This window comes from Lytechinus pictus, chromosome 6 (genome assembly GCF_037042905.1).
Source record: "Lytechinus pictus isolate F3 Inbred chromosome 6, Lp3.0, whole genome shotgun sequence".
Classification (NCBI taxonomy): Eukaryota; Metazoa; Echinodermata; class Echinoidea; order Temnopleuroida; family Toxopneustidae; genus Lytechinus; species Lytechinus pictus.
In genome coordinates, this window is record NC_087250.1 from 15,509,046 (window position 1) to 15,528,984 (window position 19,939).

Sequence of the window (19,939 nt, forward strand, 5' to 3'; positions counted from 1 at the left end):
ATTGCTGGCTGTTCAACAGCTATCCAATCAAACGTGTTTCCAACGTTGTGACATTGTCGACTGTCCAACAACTCTCCAACTAACAAGTTTCCAACGTTGCCAACGTCGTGTCATTGTTGATTGTCCATCATCTTTCCATCAAACTAGTTTCCAACGTCGATTCAACGTTAATCCATCAAGTTTTTCCAACGTCCAACGACTTTCAAGTTTCCAACGTGGAGCCAACGTTGGCTTGTTACCTGGGTGGTTACTTATTCTATATCCAGAAGCAGTGGCGGGCCGTGACCCGGAGGAGACAATTGATTGGAGCGGCACTGTATTGTATGTGAACAACACTGTGCCCAGTCGCGTACCTGGGATTTTTCACAGGGGGGGGGGGGGCAAAACCGTCCGCCAAAAAAATTGACAAGCAAAAAAAAAAAAGAAAAAAAAAAGGTCTTCAATCACAAATGAAGGATTTCGTACCAGAAAAAAATTTGACAAGCAAAAAAAAAAAAAAAAAAAAAAAGGTCTTCAAGCTCGTCAGGGGGGGGGGGGCAATAAAGGTCTTCAAGTTCGTCAGGGGGGCAGGGATACGTCCTTTGCATGGGTTGTGGCTCGTCGGGGGGGGCAGACTGCCCCCTCTGCCCCCCCCGTAGGTACGCTAGTGACTGTGCCCCTCCAATGATTTGTCTCCTCTGGGTCAAGGTCCAAGTAACTGCAGATATGTACCCACTTTTCGTGTCGTACGTTGATAACGTCCTCTACCTTCCACTTGTAAGGTGGCACTTGAAGTCGACTTTTTCTTCTTCAGTATGTCACATGACTGAATCACGTGAACATATTTTCACGATTTCAAGGGTGTCGTTCGAATGATCATTGCACCCTCGACACAAATAATTCAACTGGGTTCTCGAGAGCACAACTGATCGGTAAGTTTGCATAATTATGATTTTTCCCATTGATTTGTAATTCAATAAATTAAATGTTATGGATATTTATTTTTAAGGTTAAAATTATATATGCGAAATGAAACGAAATATTCGTATTATACCATTATTCATTGCTATTACGATTAGCATTATTTTGTTAATACTATCATTTTTATTATCATCAACATTATTATTAGTAATATAATGATGGTGCTTATTATTATCATTGTCATTTACCTACTGCAGTTTTCCATGAATGACCCAAAGAGCTATGTTACTGAGAAATATTTTTTGGGAAGTAATACCTTACAATCCTAGAAATATGGATTGGAAAATAAAATGTTCTAACGGGGAAGTTCACCGTCAGGATATAGGATGGTTTGAATAAAAGCAGAGGAAATAGAAAAAAATATTGCCGAAAGTTTTATACAAACAGGTCAAAGAACAACGGAGTAGTATATGAATTTTAAAAGTTTTTATTTTGTGACGTCACCGACGAGCAGCTCCTAATGCCATGAATGCAGTTTGATGTAAACTCCCCCAAAATGGTGAAAATGATAGTTATTTTTTTTGGTATCATCAGACACACCATTTCGTAACCCGCTCTATTTGAAAATATTATTCTTGTTCCGATGTTCATTTTTTACAACCGGGGAGGTTCCCAGCCAGCATGTTCCGGCGGCCCGCAGGTACTTTTGCGGTCACCGGTGGCGACAGGTTGCAGCTGTTTGCCGTTCCTGTGCCGCTGCAGCCACTGATGGCCACCGACATTGTTGCGCCTGGTGTACGAAGCAAACTGGAACAAGCGGGCCACCTCCGGGCCGGCGTTTGTAATACGATTGTGTGGATTTTACCTGGATCGTACGGCGGCCCGCAGGTACATTTACGGTGGCTACAGGCGGCAGCTGTTTGCCGCTGCAGCCACTGATGGCCCACCGACATTGTTGCGCCTGGTGTACGAAGCAAACTGGAACAAGCGGGTCACTTCCGAGCCGGCGTTTAAATTCTAGGTGGCCCATCAGCGGCCTAAAAGCGGCAATCTCTGCGGCTGGTTGCGTGGAAGTGGCAGGTAAGTTGGTAGCAGTGGTCTGCTGATAGCAATGAGGTGGCATCAAGGTGGCTAGAAAGTGGCAAATGTGATATTTAGTAGAGCGAATATTGTGTGGATTTTGCATGGATCGTACATGATTTTGTTTTCGTTAGTTTTTCCTTATATCAAATGATTCCGTCAAAATATTATGTTGAGATGAATGAACTAATGGTAAAGGTACAACAGTTGCAACTCCTTATGAAACAGGCCCCATGCAGATATAATAATAATATTCCGCATTTATATAGCGCTTAACACATCGGAACGACGTCTCTGAGCGCTTTAAGGCGACCGCACACCTTACGATTGGTCTGCGACCCGATTTCAGAATAAAATGTGATGCTAATATTGAGACTTGGAATATCTTACTGTGTAATGTTCTAAATCATCGTACGAATACCTATATTCAAATCTGTGACTATGCTATCATCCTTCTTACAATAAAAGCGAATTTAATATTATCTAGTCGTAATGACGTCATAGCAGTCGTACGATTGGCTACGATTTGAAACTAATTTGGCTTTTACTCCAAAATAAAGGCTTGCAATCTTTCAAAATGGTTATTTTAGTATTCTTTCAATTAATTTCAACCTCAAATGAAATTATATGTTCCATTCACATTTTCAGAAAATGAGCAAAATGCGATTTGTTCCAAAATCGGATCGCGAACAGTCGTAAGGTGTGCGGTGGCCTTTACATATATAATATTACCCCGGTCATCGGATCCTTGCGTACCCGCATACAACGTAGGCACCTTCTCCACTCCCTGGGGAGCATTCCAACAAGAGTTCCAAGACTCAATTGCTAAGCATACTACACAGGCTTTCGCATCCTACCGGGTACCCATTTAACAACTGGGTGGAGAGTGGCAAATTGTGGATTGACGCCTTGCCAAAGGACGCTAGGCCATGGTGGGATTCGAACACACAACCCTCTGATTACAAGGCGAGAGTCAGAACCGCTACACCACGGCGCACAGTGGGCCGGGGCGAAACAAAAGTGCGCCAAAAGTAATTTTGGGCAATTTTAGATTTTAAATTTTTTGTCATGCCCAGCTGAAAGACAACACTTTGAAGAATACTTCAGCAAAATATTTCATTCGGGAATTTGCATAAAGGTTGTAAATTTCCTACCTCAAATCGTAAAATGTGACATTTTGCGAAATGCCGCGTATATGACAACTTAGTTGAAAAACAAGCCATTTCACAGGAGGTTTTTCATGCAGGAATCTGAAATGGCACCCACATAATCCTGATATATTCTTTTTTCGTGTGAAATGGTTCAAAGTAGATAAAATACACATTTCAGGAGGTTTATATGATAATTATTCCTCGAAATAGGCTGATAATCCATTTTTTTTGCATTTACATTAGAAACGTTTAAATTTCCGTGAATTTCCGTTTAAATTCTATCATCATCATTTTGCCAGATGTCTAAGCTTTAAGTCGATACCAAATTTAGCTGCCCGTTTTCATGTTAGAGCCGGTTTTACTTGACACAACACCCCCAAAACCTGTTAAAAAAACTGTCATGTTTATACCTCGCAGTCATCCCAGCGCATCGTGTACATGGTGTGGGGTGTACATTGCCGTTCATTCCCGACCTTTCGTTGGAGAACGCGAACGCTTATTTGCGACGGTAGTTTATTTTGGAAGAGACTTTTGGGCCCGTCGTCATGGTCGTAAAACTCTGTCCTGCAATGCAAATTGTGTGACATGCGATTTTTTTTCGTTTAGCATCTGGAACGGAAACATCCAATTTGCATTTCGTGTGCAAAACTCTGGTTGCTACTATGAAAACAGCGATATATCCGATTTAGGACGACTTTCCAAAGCCACATTTGGTTCCTCCCAGAGCTCAAGAGGCCGCCCGGGGGCCCACTTCCATTGAAGAGTGGATACCAGGCGCGACCACGCGTAAAAAGGGAAAGAGTGGGCAAGTGCGTAACGTATAGGCCTATGTAACGTGTCAAAAACGATGTTTAAAATACTGAAAAGGAGGATATGTTTTCAATACTTGTAGGGTTTCACAAGCTCAATACTTGTTAAGAGATGCATTTTCATAATCTGGAAAAGACTTGCTTCCCTTGTTTAGGGTGCTTTTCGAAACCCCATGGTCGTGCCTGGTATCCACTCATCAATGGAAGTGGTCCCCCCGGGAATTTGAATCTAATCTCCCATTTCTGGGGAAAGTAAAACATAATGCCCATTACATTGTGTGCTAGAGGCATACCGTTTGTGTAGAAGGAGTAAACACAAGAAAAAAACCCGCAAATACGTCTGAATTTCAGTCGATTTTGAGGGGTTTTTTTTCTTTTGTTTACTCCTACTCAAACGATATGCCTCTAGCACACAATGTATGGGCCTCTTGCATATGCTGTGTACATATCAACGCATGCGAAATGGTTTCGGCTGGAGAGGTGATCTGACCCATGGAATCAATTGCCAGTGATCCACCAATAATCCACATTAAATGCAATACCGATTCGATGGACTGTAATGATCTATATCTAAGCCTTAATTCAGTAACTTTTTCCTCACTCAATATGTACTCGATGTGTTTGAAAAACAAAATAAAGGTTGGTAACGCATATAAGGGCTACCCGCTCCTCTTTCAGAGATAAAAGTTACTTGTAGAATAATTTCAGCCCAAAACCCTCCTCATAGTAAAACATTCGTGGTGTTATATACTCTGTCTACACCGCTCGATAAAGCATGGTTAATATTTTTTTCCGATTTTTAAGTATTTTTTTAAATGTAATGATCATTTTGATGCCATACAATTATTTTCAAGATCTCATACACACTTGTTAGGCATGTGAGAAGCATAAATCAACATTCACTCTGGTCAATCTTAAAGTAACACATAACACAAAGTTTATATTCTACACATTGTTTAGCGTAATTTGTCTTTTCACAGATAGGTTTTAAGTAGCCAATCAAAATTTGGCATCAAAGTGACGTCATATCGGCTTTAAATTATGTTCAGTCGATTCTACGCCCAAAATTACCCTTAATCAACATGTTAAAATAAAAATATAACACGAAATGTAATTTTGGCGCACTTTCAACTCATTCTGGCCCACTGTGCGGCGCTTCCATCTAAAGGGGGAAAAAGAAAATAGTGACAGGAATGAAATAGGGGAAGGAAAGGAAAGATATAATTTATATTCTTTTTGTGCACTAAGACCTTAAAACTGTTTTTGCCTGCTTTATTTGGTGCCGAGATCTACATGCGATATAATCATAAGCATAGGCGGCGGAAGCGGGGGGAAGGGGGGACCTTAAGGTAGACCCCCTAAAATTGTTGTGGGACCCCCCTAAATTTTGGTTGATAACTTTTTTTTTTTGCTTGTCAAATTTTTTTGGTGGTCCCTCCTAATTTTTTTTCCCGCCGCCAATGATTATAAGAAACCAAAGTTATGTAAAAGTTTGGCGCCGAGTCCTCACGTCACGCCTTCCGATTACGGCATGGAACGGTGCTCAGTTCGCGAATCCATAAAATAATAAAGCGCACATTTTAATCGAACGTTGATTGGCTAGAAGTTGTTCGAGCTAAGTTTTGATTGGTGGATTTCTGGGCGTTACCGGTGATGCGGATTCCTCATTTGCTTACATCATCTGTTATCGCGTCGATCATCGGTACTTTGCCATTATCATTCTAGCACCAGCAGCAATCAATATGCCGTCGTCACAGACAGGTCCTACCAAGCGTAATCAAACCAAGCGAGGCCCCAGAAGGGGGGCAAGGGAGCCAAGTGGGGAGGAAAGGCCAGCAAGCGTCGTGACGTAGCTATGAGAGTCGACGTCGATGTGAAAAACTATAGAATCTAAATCTACAAAGTGTTGAAGCAAGTTCATCCTGACACTGGCATTAAATTTCAAGAAGGGCTAGAGTAAGTCCATCATGAACACGCACATGACCAGCTTTGTTAACAGTGTGTTCAAGCGTGTCGCTGGTGAAGCCTCACGTCTATACCACACACAACAGCCGCAAGAGCACCGTTTCAATCCCCGAAGTACTGCTGCGATCTGCTTCTCCCTGGTGAGCTTGCTAAGCGCGCCGTTAATTTCGGAAGGTACCAAGGCTGCATGTCACCAAATATCCCACATCCTGATAGATGGAATTCCATCTCGGAGACAACGGCTCTTTTCAGAGCCACTCAATTTTTAAGAAAGAAACAGTTGATTTGGCTCTCCCAAATATCACATTTACCACCTTCTAGCCACTTTTGTGCCACCTCATTGCCACTAGCAGGCCGCTGCTACCAACTTACCTGCCACTTCCATGCCACCAGCTAGTCGCGGGTGGCCCTCCTCCAATGCCACCAGCATGCAACTTCCATGTTACCTAACAACTACTCCTTTTTAGCCAACAAGCAGCCGCAGGTGGCCCACATCTATACCGCTTGTAAACTGCCAAGTGGCCCACCAGCATAAGCATCTGCAAGCCCGGCTGCGGCCCACCAGAAGCCCTCTCACGTGGGCCGCAGAAACAGCCACCTTTAGGACGCTGGTGGGCCACCTGGAATGGCTAGCTGGGTTTTCTTTCCAGTCATTGGTATGCCATTCGAAATAATGTAATAAGTAGGCCTAATATCCTGCCTTATGTTCATTTGATTTTTTCTTAACAACCGGGGTCGTCTCCTATCCAGTTAAACATGCTAATCAAATCCTTATCTCTTTTAAAAACTCACCTGTTTCATATAGTAAACGGTAAACGCATGATTTGTACACAGTGGCGTAGCTAGGATTTTTTTCCTGGGGGGGCACTGGGGGGTCCTTGCTTTTTCAGGGGGGGGCACCATTTTTTCGGTGTGTGTGTGTATGTGTCACAAGGGCGGATCCGACTTTCGCCAATAGGGGACGGTGCCCGAAATTATCTTCACCTATATTTTCCCCAATCAGTCACTTCTTAGTTTTATTCTTATAAAACAACATTAACATGAAATAAGCCTTATAAAAAGTGCGAGCGCGAAGCGCGAGCGATTTTTTTTTTTTACTTTTATGTATTTTGTCCTGAAAATTTAATATTCTGGGCAATGTTATGTGTGATCCTGAACAAGATTCGTATGTAACTAGATGGTTACTGCGAACGCCAAGCGCGAGCAGAAATTTTTATTAACTGTTCTAGCATTATCGAAAAGGGACCTGTTAAGGACTGCTTACAGTTACCCACGAAGACGGTATATATTTCAAAAATGCGAGCGCGAAGCACTTTTTGTATTAATAAATGGGATAGGTATGTAACTAAACAATTGATGCGAGCGCGAAGCGCCAGAGGTTAGAAAATTGAGATTTCAGACCTAAAAGCGGGACACTCTATTCATATTTTGTAAATCATAAATAGGATATAGTTAATTGGGTATCATTAATAATGCGATCATGAAGCGTGAGCAGACAAGTATTGATATTCTGACGTGAAACTGGATAATTTAAGTACATTTTAAATAAAGAACATGTAGGCCATCGCGCATGTTTTAGATTTAGACCTAGAATCTGGGCATTCTGAATACATTTGTTTAATGAAACATAATGGAATACACCTAGACAATATGAAATTGGCAAATCAAACAATGTGACCACGCAGCGTGAGCTTAAAATGCTGATATGTAGACCATAAAAACAAACATTTTACAGAGCACTTAAATTTGTAAATGAAAAAAAAACAATGAAAGCTCGATGTCCGAGCTAAAATATGTTTTGTATATAGACTTCAAAACTTGCTCCATATCAGCCTATTGAGCAAGATATGAATCTCATCGAACAGGCAATTCTGGCGCGAAGCGCAAGCAAAAATTTTATATGGTAACATGAAAGATTTGTTTTTTTGCAAGTCTTCCCCTCACATTATTTCATTCACTCGTCTTCCTCCTCTTATCTTCCTCTTCCTTTTTGTTCTTCTGTCTTTCTTCTTTTTTCTTTTTTTTCTTTTCTTCTTTCTCCCTTTTTTTTGTTGCTCTGCCAATTTTTTCAGGGGGGGCACCTGGGGGGGCACACCAAATCTCAGGGGGGGGGGGGCACGTGCCCCCCATGCCCCCCCCCGTAGCTACGCCATTGTTTGTACAACGCTTCCGTCCGGCTGTTATTACTCAAGCATATCTTTTGCTTAAATCGTTTGCCGCTGCATTTTCTTATGCTTACATGTTGCATTTATGTCTAAATGTTTATATTGCTTCTGTGTTCTAGTTGTGTCACATTGCAATGTATTTTATTGCCATATTACGTATTACGATTATGTATTGTAAATTAATTTTTACTTTACAATAAATGCAAAAACTCAAGTGGGGTGTGTGTGTGGGGGGTGCGGTAGGATCGTTACCGGTTAAGGATCGGTCCCACTGCACTTGCAGATGCAAAAAGGATGTAAAACGTAAAAAATTTGTTCACAATTTGTCAATTGATGATAAGTGAGTCCCGACTGACTGTATGTGTGTGTCTGTGGGTAGGGTGAGTGTGGATGGTGTGTATATATGTGAGTCTGAGTAATGGTGCTTGGTTAGCTCGTCACCATTTTTGTTGTCTTTATAGAACTATATAGGTGGTAAACGATCCGTGGGCTTAATTATGGATTCCCCATTACCATCAGCAACAACCTCCTCCTCCTGGACGAATGGTTCTATTCCACTCTACGCAGTCACACTGGCCATCCTTCTGCTGTTCTTCTTGAAACGAACTTCCGGCAAAACGAAAGGGCGCCCTCTTCCTGGTCCAAGAGGTCTTCCAATCATAGGAAGCACTCTCGAGTTTCTCTTCTCTAAACTGGACCCGAGGGAGATCCACGAGAAATGGGCGAAGGAATACGGCGAAATATTCATGTACAAGCTGTTGGGATCTCGTTTTGTTTTCCTGAACAACCCTGATATCATCCGCGAGGTTTATGCAGCTGGGAATCATGTCCACGACCGAATCCCTATCCTTCTCTGCAACAAAGCCCTTGGAAGATCCAACACAGGTAATGGTGTAGTTACATACATGGCATTTTCTCCTGTGATAGTTGCTCCCACTGAAAATAGACACCTCAAGCCACGCATAATCCAGAGATACAAAACCAACCCTCACATGACTCACCCTTTGGTAATCTTAATCCTCACATAATTCTGAACCAAAAACCCTCTCACATCAACTCTAACCCTTCCCTTATACATACATAGATATATGCGGAGGAGCATTTTTCATGTGAGAAAATGCGGTGTCACCGCGCAATCACAGATGCAAACCGTCTGCGAATCAGTCATTGGTATGCCATTCGAAATAACGTATGCTGTGTGTTCAGGTTCACAAAATTCTTAGGGTTCAGTATATATATATATATATAATAGCCACTTTCCGTTTGGAGGAACGAAATGTGATGACTGACGTGAACAGCATGCGTTGCCAACGCATCACGGTCCCCACTTGTGCTTGGTGATCTCACATTCGCACTAGATTGTGGTTTGTAGTGTAGATTTAGTTTTCAGGATATGCCATATCAAGGTTTGTCCTTTGGACCTTGGTATTGTTGGATACAACACCGAAGGAAAAAACCCGCCATAACTCTTACCCTATAACACGAACTCTATTTTTTCAGATCTTGGTATAGTTGGATGCAAAGCCGATCTCGACTGGAAGAATCTGCGAAAGTTCGTCCAACACGTCCTGCGGAACTTCAAGAGCTACTACTCAAGCTTTGAACCTGTTGTGGCATCTCAGGCAACGCGCCTCGTTGATGAATTCTCCAGTCACAAAGGCAAGCCCTTTGAACCGCAGGGAAACATCTACGCCACTGTCGCTAACATCACCACCACTATTGTAATGGGGAAGACATACGAGTACGAAGATCAAGAGTTTGTGGCTCTGGTAAAGACTTCACAGGACATCTTTGACTATCTTGGCGCACTCACAAACAACTACCATATCCCGTTGGTTGCTTCGGTTCCCGTTAAATCAAATAGGAATGGCTACCGGTCTATTTCTAAATTGTTCCGCTTCATAAGGGACACGGTGGATGAAACCCGTAGGTCTTTGGACATCAGGAAGAAGACGACAGAAAGCGAACAGAACATCGTACAGTCCTTCCTAGAGCAGCAGAAACTCAGGGAAAAGGAGGTGAGTCCGAAAACCCGAAAAAAACAATGAGCGTGTTTTAGAAGACACTCATTTTCTCGTCTTTGGTTGAGCATTATGACAACACACGAAAAATCTTCCCAACTGGTCGGAAGAACTGTTTCTCACGGTGTATTCAAAGCGTGTTCACATAGTGGACTGAGTAAAGTTGTGATTTACATTTACAGGTATACGTAGAGTGTGCTTACATAGTGGACTATGTGAAAAAAAAAGATTCACACTGTGAAAAAAGCTCAAATTTGAGAGTGTGAAGATGAGATCACACTCTGTACCACTGTACACTTTGAACACACTGTAATTGGACACGGTTCTTTCCAGCATGAGTAGGGCCGAGCGAGATGAAAATAATGAACACAAATTATATACGGCCACCAGAAGAGGCGATTGGAACTATGGGTCCCGAGGCAACCCCAGAATGCGACTATTTTCTTGAGGGGATCAGACCCAAAGGAAAATGGTCACATTCGCCTCACTAAGCGGGCCATAGTTTCGCCACACCTCCGATCGAAGGCCGTATATATTTGGTTTATATCTGTCATCAGTATTAAACGAAAAATGTGAAATATAATCGAATGAATGACAATAAGGAATCGGTCTTCCATTGAGATATATATGTAGGCGATTGATCACAATGTGTCTACGCGCACTGTTTGCCATGCGTTTGATTCAACCCCCGCCCATCAAGCCATATACTTTTGTACTATTTACGACTCGCGGTACGTACCGTTCCCGTCTTATGACATCAGATGTCAGGATTTGCGGCACATTTGCCGAAATTGGTGACGTTGGTTGGAACTATCTTTGGCCACATGAATGTGTTTAGACCAAACACCTATTCAGAATGATATACCGGACCTTTCGTTGCGCCACGCGAACGGACCTTTACGACTGTAGTTGCTCTTGAAGAGACATTTGGGCCCGTCGTAAAAGACTGTCCTGCAAATGCAAGGACGACAGGGCCGGTATTCAAACGTACATGACGGTGTATTTGGCTAAGTGTATTACTCAGTATAGAATTTCCTCCTCAGGAGAGCTTACCCAGGTAACAATACAGCGTTGGACAAACGTTGGGAATTTTTTCCCAACGTTGCCTCAACGTTGGTAAGCAACGTTGCATCATCGATAGAAGTGCACGTCCATGCATCGTCAGACCAACAACATTTCCAACGTCAGTTCAACGTTGTCCACCATCAATGCTCCAACGTTGGTATAATGTCGGCTGAGTCATTAATAACAGCGTTGCTGCAACGTTGATGGGCGACGTTGAAGCAGCGATGGACGTGCACATACATACATCGTCAGTCCAACTATGTTTACAACGTTGGTTCAACGCTGTCCAGCAACAATGCTCCAACGTTGTCTGGCAACATTGCTCCAACATTGTTATAAAGTTGTCACAACGTTGCTCCAACATTGCTCCAACGTATGGCAGTAATTAACAAAACATTAATTGGTTTCAAGGTGAAGTCCACCATTACAACTCTACACTCTAATCTTTATCATCATGTCTTATCCTATCCTAAAATCCTACATCCTAATCCTTCATCCTATTCCTATCATCCTACACCTATCCACTGAATCCTGTCAGTGACTCCTATATATAGAGCAACTTTGCTATACTTGGCAGAATACAGTTAATATCATTTTCCACACTTAACCTTGAAAATTTCACTTAGAGTAATATGTTTTGATTATAAATGATATGGTAATGGAGCCACATACTTTTCTGAAACTTTTCATGGTGGAAATATTGAATAAACGTAAATACTCTCATTATTATAGCAATATTACCTAAAATTTTGGTCATTTACTGATGTAATGAATATTCATGAGTGCTTAATCATTATGTCCAGATGAGGCAGGTATGGCAGCGTTTGTCCAATGTTGGTCCAACGTTGGGTGACGTTAATCCAACGTTGGTCTAATGTTGGTCCAATGTTGATGGAAAGTTGATTCAACGTTAGTCCAATGTTAGTCCAACGCTGGCGTAATGTTCCAATGTTTCAATGTTTGTCTAATATCGGTTAAATGTTGTTGTAACGTTGATTCTTTGTTGGTCTAATTTTAAACAAATCCAACGATGCGCCATCTCCATCAAACAGTTTTCAACACTGTGCCATCATCATCTGTAACCTGTTCATGATTCTGTCAAAAAAACATTACAACTATTATTACAACTATTCATTTCTTTTCGTTCTTTCTGTTACAAGTCTCTTCACATAATTAAGAGGAATCAAGAGAATTACATGTGATATTTATCGAGGCCTTTGTAGCATTCAAACTTTTTTGACATCCTCTTTTTCTCAAACAAGACTAATACCCCAAAAACATATGCATATGTATTAAGAATTAAGATGTATTACATTTTCTTGCGAGTTGCAATCTCTGTTTCTGTCTACAATTGTTTAATGACTCGGTATGCAATGCCAATTGCAACGTCAGTAATCATCACAAAAACTCACATGTGTAATTGCAGTCTCTCAGTATTAACAAAATCTAAAAAGGAGGTCGCGTAACTTGGCCTCACTCAGAGTAACGTAGCTACTGCCTACTGTAACTAAAGAGCGCCTCTTTTTTTATTAAGATAGAGGTCAACTGATATCTCAATATGCATGGCCATGGCCTAGTCTCGCTCCTGCCATAACTCTTAAATGATATTTCAGCGTCAAATGTAAGCATGCCTCACGTAGCAACTACAGGTTTGACTGCAGTTGGAAAACACTCGGTCCTGGCTAGGCCATGCAGGACCGACCAGGTCAATTCCAGGCAGCGTATAATAAATAAGGCAGGAATGCCAGGTAGCAAGTCATTGGGTGATTTCAAGTACGGTGTACGGTGTTGAGAGCGCGAAAGGGCCGCTGCTGAACTGAGCTCCAACACCAAGCGTAAAATTATTTTTCATTGAAATGTATTAAAACTCTAATGATTTGCTCTTATCTTAAATGTAAAAGATAATTTTACGGAGATGGTTCGTCGTGTTCGCCCCCTGTTCGTGAGCTACAGTTCATCAACACCAACACTGAACTTTAATTTAAAAAAATCACGATTCTCCCAATCCCTGGGGGTCGGTGTTGCTGAATGAGGAAATTGCATGTAGATCATCAACACCATGCAGCCGCAGTGCAGTGTTCAACACAAACTGCCGGAAATACATCATATTTTCCGAGGTCAATCTCAACACCAGCCTGATTCAAGTAGGTGTTGTCACAACACCAACACCAGATTTCAACACTGTACTTGAAATTATTGAAATCTCCCAATGACTGTTGCCTTGCCCTTGGTATCGCATACTCGTTCCCACTCACGTATTGCGAGGTTAGTATTAGTCACTCACACAAGTACGAGGTCGAGGTTAGTTATATGTTTACTGTGCAGTGACTGTTGTTAAGTAATTACACGAAAATACTAGCGTCGGACTGTACGCGCACATAAGCTGACTCCGGGATCTTTCGGAGGGGATCAACGGTTGCAGTTACCGATTATCTGCAAGTGCAAAGAAAATTCCACTGTAGATTGTAGGTCCTAAATATGCAACTTAGAGGTACTGTTCCAGATCACTAGATATTCAGGAATTTAATTGTCTATATCCAGTCCAAATTCTGCCAGATTCTTCAAGTTCAAAATTGAAGGAAGCAGACTACACAGAAGAAGGAGTCTGACGTCGACGCGTCGCGACTAATTCTGCGCATCAGAATAGTATGGTATTCTTAAATAGGCACATTTGATGCTTGTATTTCCTTCTTCAATTTCTTCTAGCTATGTGACGGTAGGCCTATATATATCTCGTACTTGCTGTGAGAGGCCTAGCCAGCTGCAAAGGACGATGGCGTTTCTGGAAATTCTGGTCTTGAACTACATTTGTTTTCTTGTTTTTCTCCTTTATTTTCTATATTAATCGACATTTGCATCCCCCGGTGCATGCAGCCTCTCTATTGATCGACCAAATCTTTATTTATGTTTTCCCCTTAGTTTTAGTTCCTCTTTCCCTTCCCATTATTTTCCTTCTCTCTCCATTTCTTTTCCCCTTATTGCTGGGGGATACCAAGGGTGACATGGATAGAAGAGCAAACTTACTTGATCGACCCCTTGGCCCCATTGGAAATTATGCGAGTAGTCGTCTATATACCAATTCTCCAATGAGCCAGTTTCTAACATTCTCAACACTGTGTATATTATGCCGGGATATTATGTTGACTGTCAAACAAATATCCAACAAACTATAGTTTCCAACATTGTGTCAATGTTAACTGTCAACAACTCTCCAATAAACTATTCCAATTCCGCTGTCCACTTTGTGCCATTGTCCGTTGTTCAACAACTCTCCATCAAACTAGTTTCCAACTTTGTCAACGTTGTGCCATTGTCGACTGTCCAACAAATCTCCAAGAAAATAGTTTCCAACGTTGTTCCGTTATCGGTTGTTCAGCAACTCTCCATCGAACTAGTTTCCGACGTAGTCAACGCTGTGCCTTTGTTGGCTGTTCAACAACTATCCAATCAAACACGTTTCCAACGTTGTGACATTGTTGGCTGTCCAACAAATCTCCAACACACTAGTTTCGAATGTTGTGCCATTGTCTGTTGTTCAACAACTTTCCAACGTTGCCAACGTTGTGTCATCGTCGACTATCCTACTGATCTCCAACCTACCAGTTTCCAACGTTGTGCCAGTGTCAGTTGTTCAACAACTTTCCATCTAACTAGTTTCAAGCTTTATCAACGTTGTGTCATTGTCTACTATCTAACTAATCTCCAATCTACCAGTTTCCAACGTTGTGCCATCGTCGACTATCCAACAAATCTCCATCGAACTAGTTTCTAGCTTTGAGTGTGTATGTGTATATTTGAGTTTTATCAGACGTGTATCAATCAGATATGATTATTTACGTCTGGGACCGACCTTTAACGTCACCATCCGAAAGACGTGACCAGGGCTCGAACCTCGAACCTCTGCATCAATTTGTAACTTCCCCACGTAGCTTGGATTACAGGCGCACGCCACAACGCCCAGTCAACGTTGTGCCAACAACCAACTATGGCACAACGTTGTGCCATAGTTGGTTGTTCAACAACTTTCCATCGGACTAGTTTCCAACGTTGCCAACCTTGTGTTATCGTCGACTATCCAACTAATCTCCAACCTACTACTAGTTCCCAACGTTTTGCCATTGTCGACCGTCCAACAAATCTCCAACAAACTAGTTTCCAACTTTGTCAACGTTGTCTCATTGTCGGTTGATCAACAACTTTCCATCGAACTGGTTTCTAACGTTGCCAACGTTGTGTTATTGTTGGCTGTTCAGCAACTATCCAATTAAACATGTTTCATCGTTATGCCATTGTCAACTGTCCAACAACTCTCCAACTAACAAGTTTCCAACGTTGCCAACGTCGTGTCATTGTTGATTGTTCAACAACTTTCCAGCGAACTAGTTTCCAACGTTGCCAACGTTGCAAACGTTGTGCCTTTGCTGGCTGTTCAACAACTATCCAATCAAACGTGTCTCCAACGTTGTGACATTGTCGACTGTCCAACAACTCTTCAACTTTCTTGTTTCCAACGTTGTGCCATTGTCGACCGTCCAACAAATCTCCAACAAACTAGTTTCCATCTTTGTCAACGTTGTGCCATTGTCGGTTGTTCAACAACTTTCCAGCGAACTAGTTTCCAACGTTGCCAACGTTGTACCTTTGCTGGCTGTTCAACAACTATCCAATCAAACGTGTTTCCAACGTTATGACATTGTCGACTCTGTCCAACAACTCTCCAACTAACAAGTTTCCAACGTTGCCAACGTCATGTCATTGTTGATTGTCCATCATCTTTCCATCAAACTAGTTTCCAACGTCGATTCAACGTTAATCCATCAGGTTTTTCCAACGTCCAACGACTTTCAAGTTTTCAACGTAGAGCCAACGTTGGCTTGTTACCTGGGTAAGGTACACCTTGTGGTTTCCGTAGGTCTGAGTCATAGAGAGGTGTATAGAATTGAAGTGGAGAGGGCAAGAAGGTGGTAGATTGTAAAGCAGAGTTTCTTTCGGCAATGGGTATAGTCCTTATAGAGGACGATAGTCCTTAAAAAGAGTGAAAATCAGCAGAGCTTTAAAGGACAAGTCCACCCTAACAAAAATTTGATTTGAATAAAAAGAGAAAAATCCAACAAGCACAACACTGAAAATTTCATCAAAATCGGATGTAAAATAAGAAAGTTATGACATTTTAAAGTTTCGGTTAATTTCACAAAACAGTAATATGCACATCCTGGTCGGTATGCAAATGAGGAGACTGATGATGTCACCCACTCACTATTTCTTTTGTATTTTGTTATATGAAATGTGAAATATTCTAATTTTCTCCTCATTGCCAAGTGAAATAACGATTAATTTTTCCCTGTACATGTGGAATTAGCATTGTTTAATACTATATGGTTTAGTCAAGTTGGTCCTTATTGTCAAATCTGTAAAAAGTTAAATATTGTAAAATTCGAACAATAAAAAGCAAAAGAAATAGTGAGTGAAGGACATCATCGTCTGTTTCATTTGCATGTCACTGAGTTGTGCATATCACTTTTTTGTGAAAAAATAAGCGAAACTTTAAAATGGCATAACTTTCTTATTTTACATCCGATTATGATGAAATTTTTAGCGTTCTGCTATTTTGATTTTTCTCTATCTATTCAAAACAATATTCTTCTGGGGTGAACTTGACCTTTAAGGTTGAAAGTTGAGAAACTAGTTGGAGAGATGAGGGAAGGTTGCAGTAACTTGAGTTGGCGAATGTATAGCAGAGCAGGAAAAAAGACTCGAGAGAAGAAATTCTTATAGTCTCTTTCAGTTAGAACTATATGTCTAACTCTCTTTAGTTGATTCTGAAAGTCTTTGAATGATTTCCCCCAAACAGGGCAAGAATCACGTCTTCACGGATCCTAACCTCTTTCAGACTGTATTCGATCTCTGCTTCGCGGGATTCGACACCGTGAGCTGCAGCATATGTTGGATCATTCGACTCCTCTCCCACCACCGGGACGTCCAGGAGAAGCTCCAAGCCGAACTCGACGACGTCGTAGGACGTGATCGCATGCCACTCCTGAGCGACGGCGACGACCTCCCTTTCGTGATGGCAACCATAGCTGAGTGTTATCGAATCTCCCGGATGATTTCCACCCAGCTACCCCATGTCGTTGACAGCGACTGCGAGGTCAGAGGATACCACGTTCCAAAAGGGAGCTTCGTGTCAGTAAACGCCTCGTGGCTGGCGTGCAATGAGGCGACCTGGGAAGACCCGGAAGTGTTCCGTCCTGAGCGATTCATCGACGACACAGGATCATTTGACGTGAACTTGGAAAACAAGATGATGAAATTTGGTGTCGGTGAGTGGCCAAATGTATTACTAAATATTGTTTTAAACGAATGGTAGCTACGATTAAGGCCGGTGCCATGTTCAGATGGGGAACTAACTTTGGTGGTGGTGGTGGAAGTGAGGGGGGGGGGGGTAAATAATTTTTAACTGAACATGCGCGAGACAATTTACACCTTAATCATCATCATACAAGCTTTGAAATCTATGTCAAACCAACTCGCTTTCAGTAAAGTAAATTAAGGCTTGATTTTTTTATTAATAATTTATTTGCAGTTTCGAATCGTTCATATAGCTTCGAATCCGTCAATAAACCTCACTCTAGTTAAAGGTCAAGTCCACCTCATTAAATTTTTGATTTGAATCAATAGAGAAAAATCAGACAAGCAAAATGCTGAAAATTTCATCAAAATCAGAAAATTATGACATTTTAAAGTTTCGCTTATTTTTCACAAAATAGTTATATACACAATTTGGCCACATGCAAAAGAAAGAATCGATGATGTCCCTCACTATTTCTTTTGTTTTTTACTGTTTGAATTATACAATATTTCAATTTTTACAGATTTGACAATTAGGACCAACTTGACTGACCCATAACATGTTAAACAACGGTAATGCTACATGTTCAGGGAGAATTAAAACTTTGTTTCACAGGACAATGATAAGAAAATTAGAATATTTCATATTTTATATAATAAAATACAAAAGAAATAAGTGAGTGAGTGATGTCATCAGTTCCCTCATTTGCATACCGACCAGATGTGCAATAACTATTTTGTAAAATTAAGCAAAACTTCAAAATGTCATAACTTTCTTATTTTACATCCGATTTGGATGAAATTTTCAATGTTATGCTTGTTGGATTTTTCTCTTTTTATTCGAATCAACGTGGTGTTGGGATGGACTTGTCCTTTAATAAGTGAATTTTAATTCAAATTCCATATATATGTTCGTCATGCAGTGATACGCCATTACAAATTGAAAAGTTTGTTCTCCGATGTCACATTGTTATCACAGGTCGACGGATTTGCGTGGGAGAGCATTTAGCCCGGACAGAGCTCTTCGTTATCATGACGCATCTTCTCCATCGCTTTATTTACGAAGAGGTCACGCCCTTCTCCATGGGTTGTACTGGAACCTTGGTGTTACACCCGTTACCCTTCGAGATCCGCGCCATACCCCGGGGGTAGGAGGGTAATCCATTAAGGTTGGACGGCGAGGCCACTCGACCGATGCAGACAAGATATGAGTTTAAAAGCGCTACAACGCACAATAAGCCAGTTCGTAGTTCCTTTCTGTGCATGATCAAAAGGTTCTACGCATGATCAGAGGAAGGTCATTTGTACTTAAGTGACATGGTGGTTTAAAATCTAATGAGATGAGCTCCAACTTTGATGTCTTGATCATTCATATATTCTTTTGAATTGTGGTTTTCATTTACATCCACAAAAAACAACAACGCGTCCACGAACGACTGGTTTTCACAGTTTGCCAAGTACATTGTGCAACATGCTATGATATGCATTCAAAGTAGGAATGCAACAAATACCTTCATAAAGTGTTCATTGGTGTGCTATTCTAGTCACCTGGTCTATTCAATTTCTTCATCCTACTATGTAAGGCAAGCTTACCTAATATTTTGCTTTGAAATCTGCCTATCATAATGAAAGAAATGAAAGGTCATTTGACCGAAAATTGTCCATGAGTAACTACGAACTGGTCTATTGCATTATAGGTCACACGGCCACTTACGGTAGCTTTCTCCGTTTTCCTATTTTTCTTCTTTTTAACATTAATGTTTTACATATATATCGATTAGTAATCGTATGTTTGCGTTTTATTTTTATTTGAATTGAAAATAATGTCTGTTTTTAGTTATATAGTTCAGTATTTCATTGAAATCGTACGTTTGAAGGGTCATTATTTTGAAGGTATAAAGTTATTTTGTCATACACTGTTTGGGCAGGGGATGTTCCGAGCCTTGTTCATAATTTTTTTAAACAATCCGTATTCCGTAACCATCCTTAACCTTCCGCATCAATTCGCAAGATTCCCGACCTTTCGTTGGAAGAACGCGAACGCCTATTTACGACGTTAGTTGATTTTAGAAGAGACTTTTTGGCCCGTAGTCATGGTCTTAAAACTCTGTCCTGCAATGCAAATTGTGTGACATGAGATTTTTTTTCGTTTCGCATCTGGAACGGAAACAGAGCTCGAGAGGCCGCAAGGGGGGGGGGGCCCAATTTCATTGAAGAGTGGATACCAGGCGCAACAACGCGTAAAAAGGGAAAGAGTGGGTAAGTACGTTCCGTATAGGCCTATGTAACGTTATAAAGGTGTCAAAAACGATGATTAAAATACTGAAAAAGGGATATATTTCCAATACTTGTAGGGTTTCACAAGCCAAATAATTGTTAAAAGATGCATTTTCATAATCTGGAAAAGACTTGCTTCCCTTGTTTAGGGTACTTTT

The 19,939-nt window shown here is 41.2% G+C and overlaps 1 protein-coding gene across 1 annotated transcript; it reads left to right on the forward strand.

Annotated features, from left to right (window-relative positions):
• Positions 1-697: 697 nt before the first annotated feature.
• Positions 698-19,669, forward strand: LOC129263235 (cytochrome P450 2D14-like). Its single transcript, XM_054901155.2, has 5 exons — positions 698-911; positions 8,532-8,955; positions 9,571-10,088; positions 17,008-17,476; positions 18,484-19,669. Exons 2-5 carry the CDS (start codon positions 8,568-8,570, stop codon positions 18,654-18,656), a joined length of 1,548 nt encoding a protein of 515 aa, XP_054757130.1. The 5' UTR covers positions 698-911; positions 8,532-8,567; the 3' UTR covers positions 18,657-19,669.
• The last annotated feature ends 270 nt before the right edge of the window (positions 19,670-19,939 follow it).

Bases quoted from the DNA above. Each gene is read 5' to 3' on its own strand.
- LOC129263235 (XM_054901155.2), top strand. From the start codon at position 8,568: ATGGATTCCCCATTACCATCAGCAACAACCTCCTCCTCCTGGACGAAT. The intron at 10,089-17,007 runs GTGAGTCCGAAA...TCCCCCAAACAG, and splicing joins AGAAACTCAGGGAAAAGGAG to GGCAAGAATCACGTCTTCAC. The intron at 17,477-18,483 runs GTGAGTGGCCAA...TTGTTATCACAG, and splicing joins GATGATGAAATTTGGTGTCG to GTCGACGGATTTGCGTGGGA.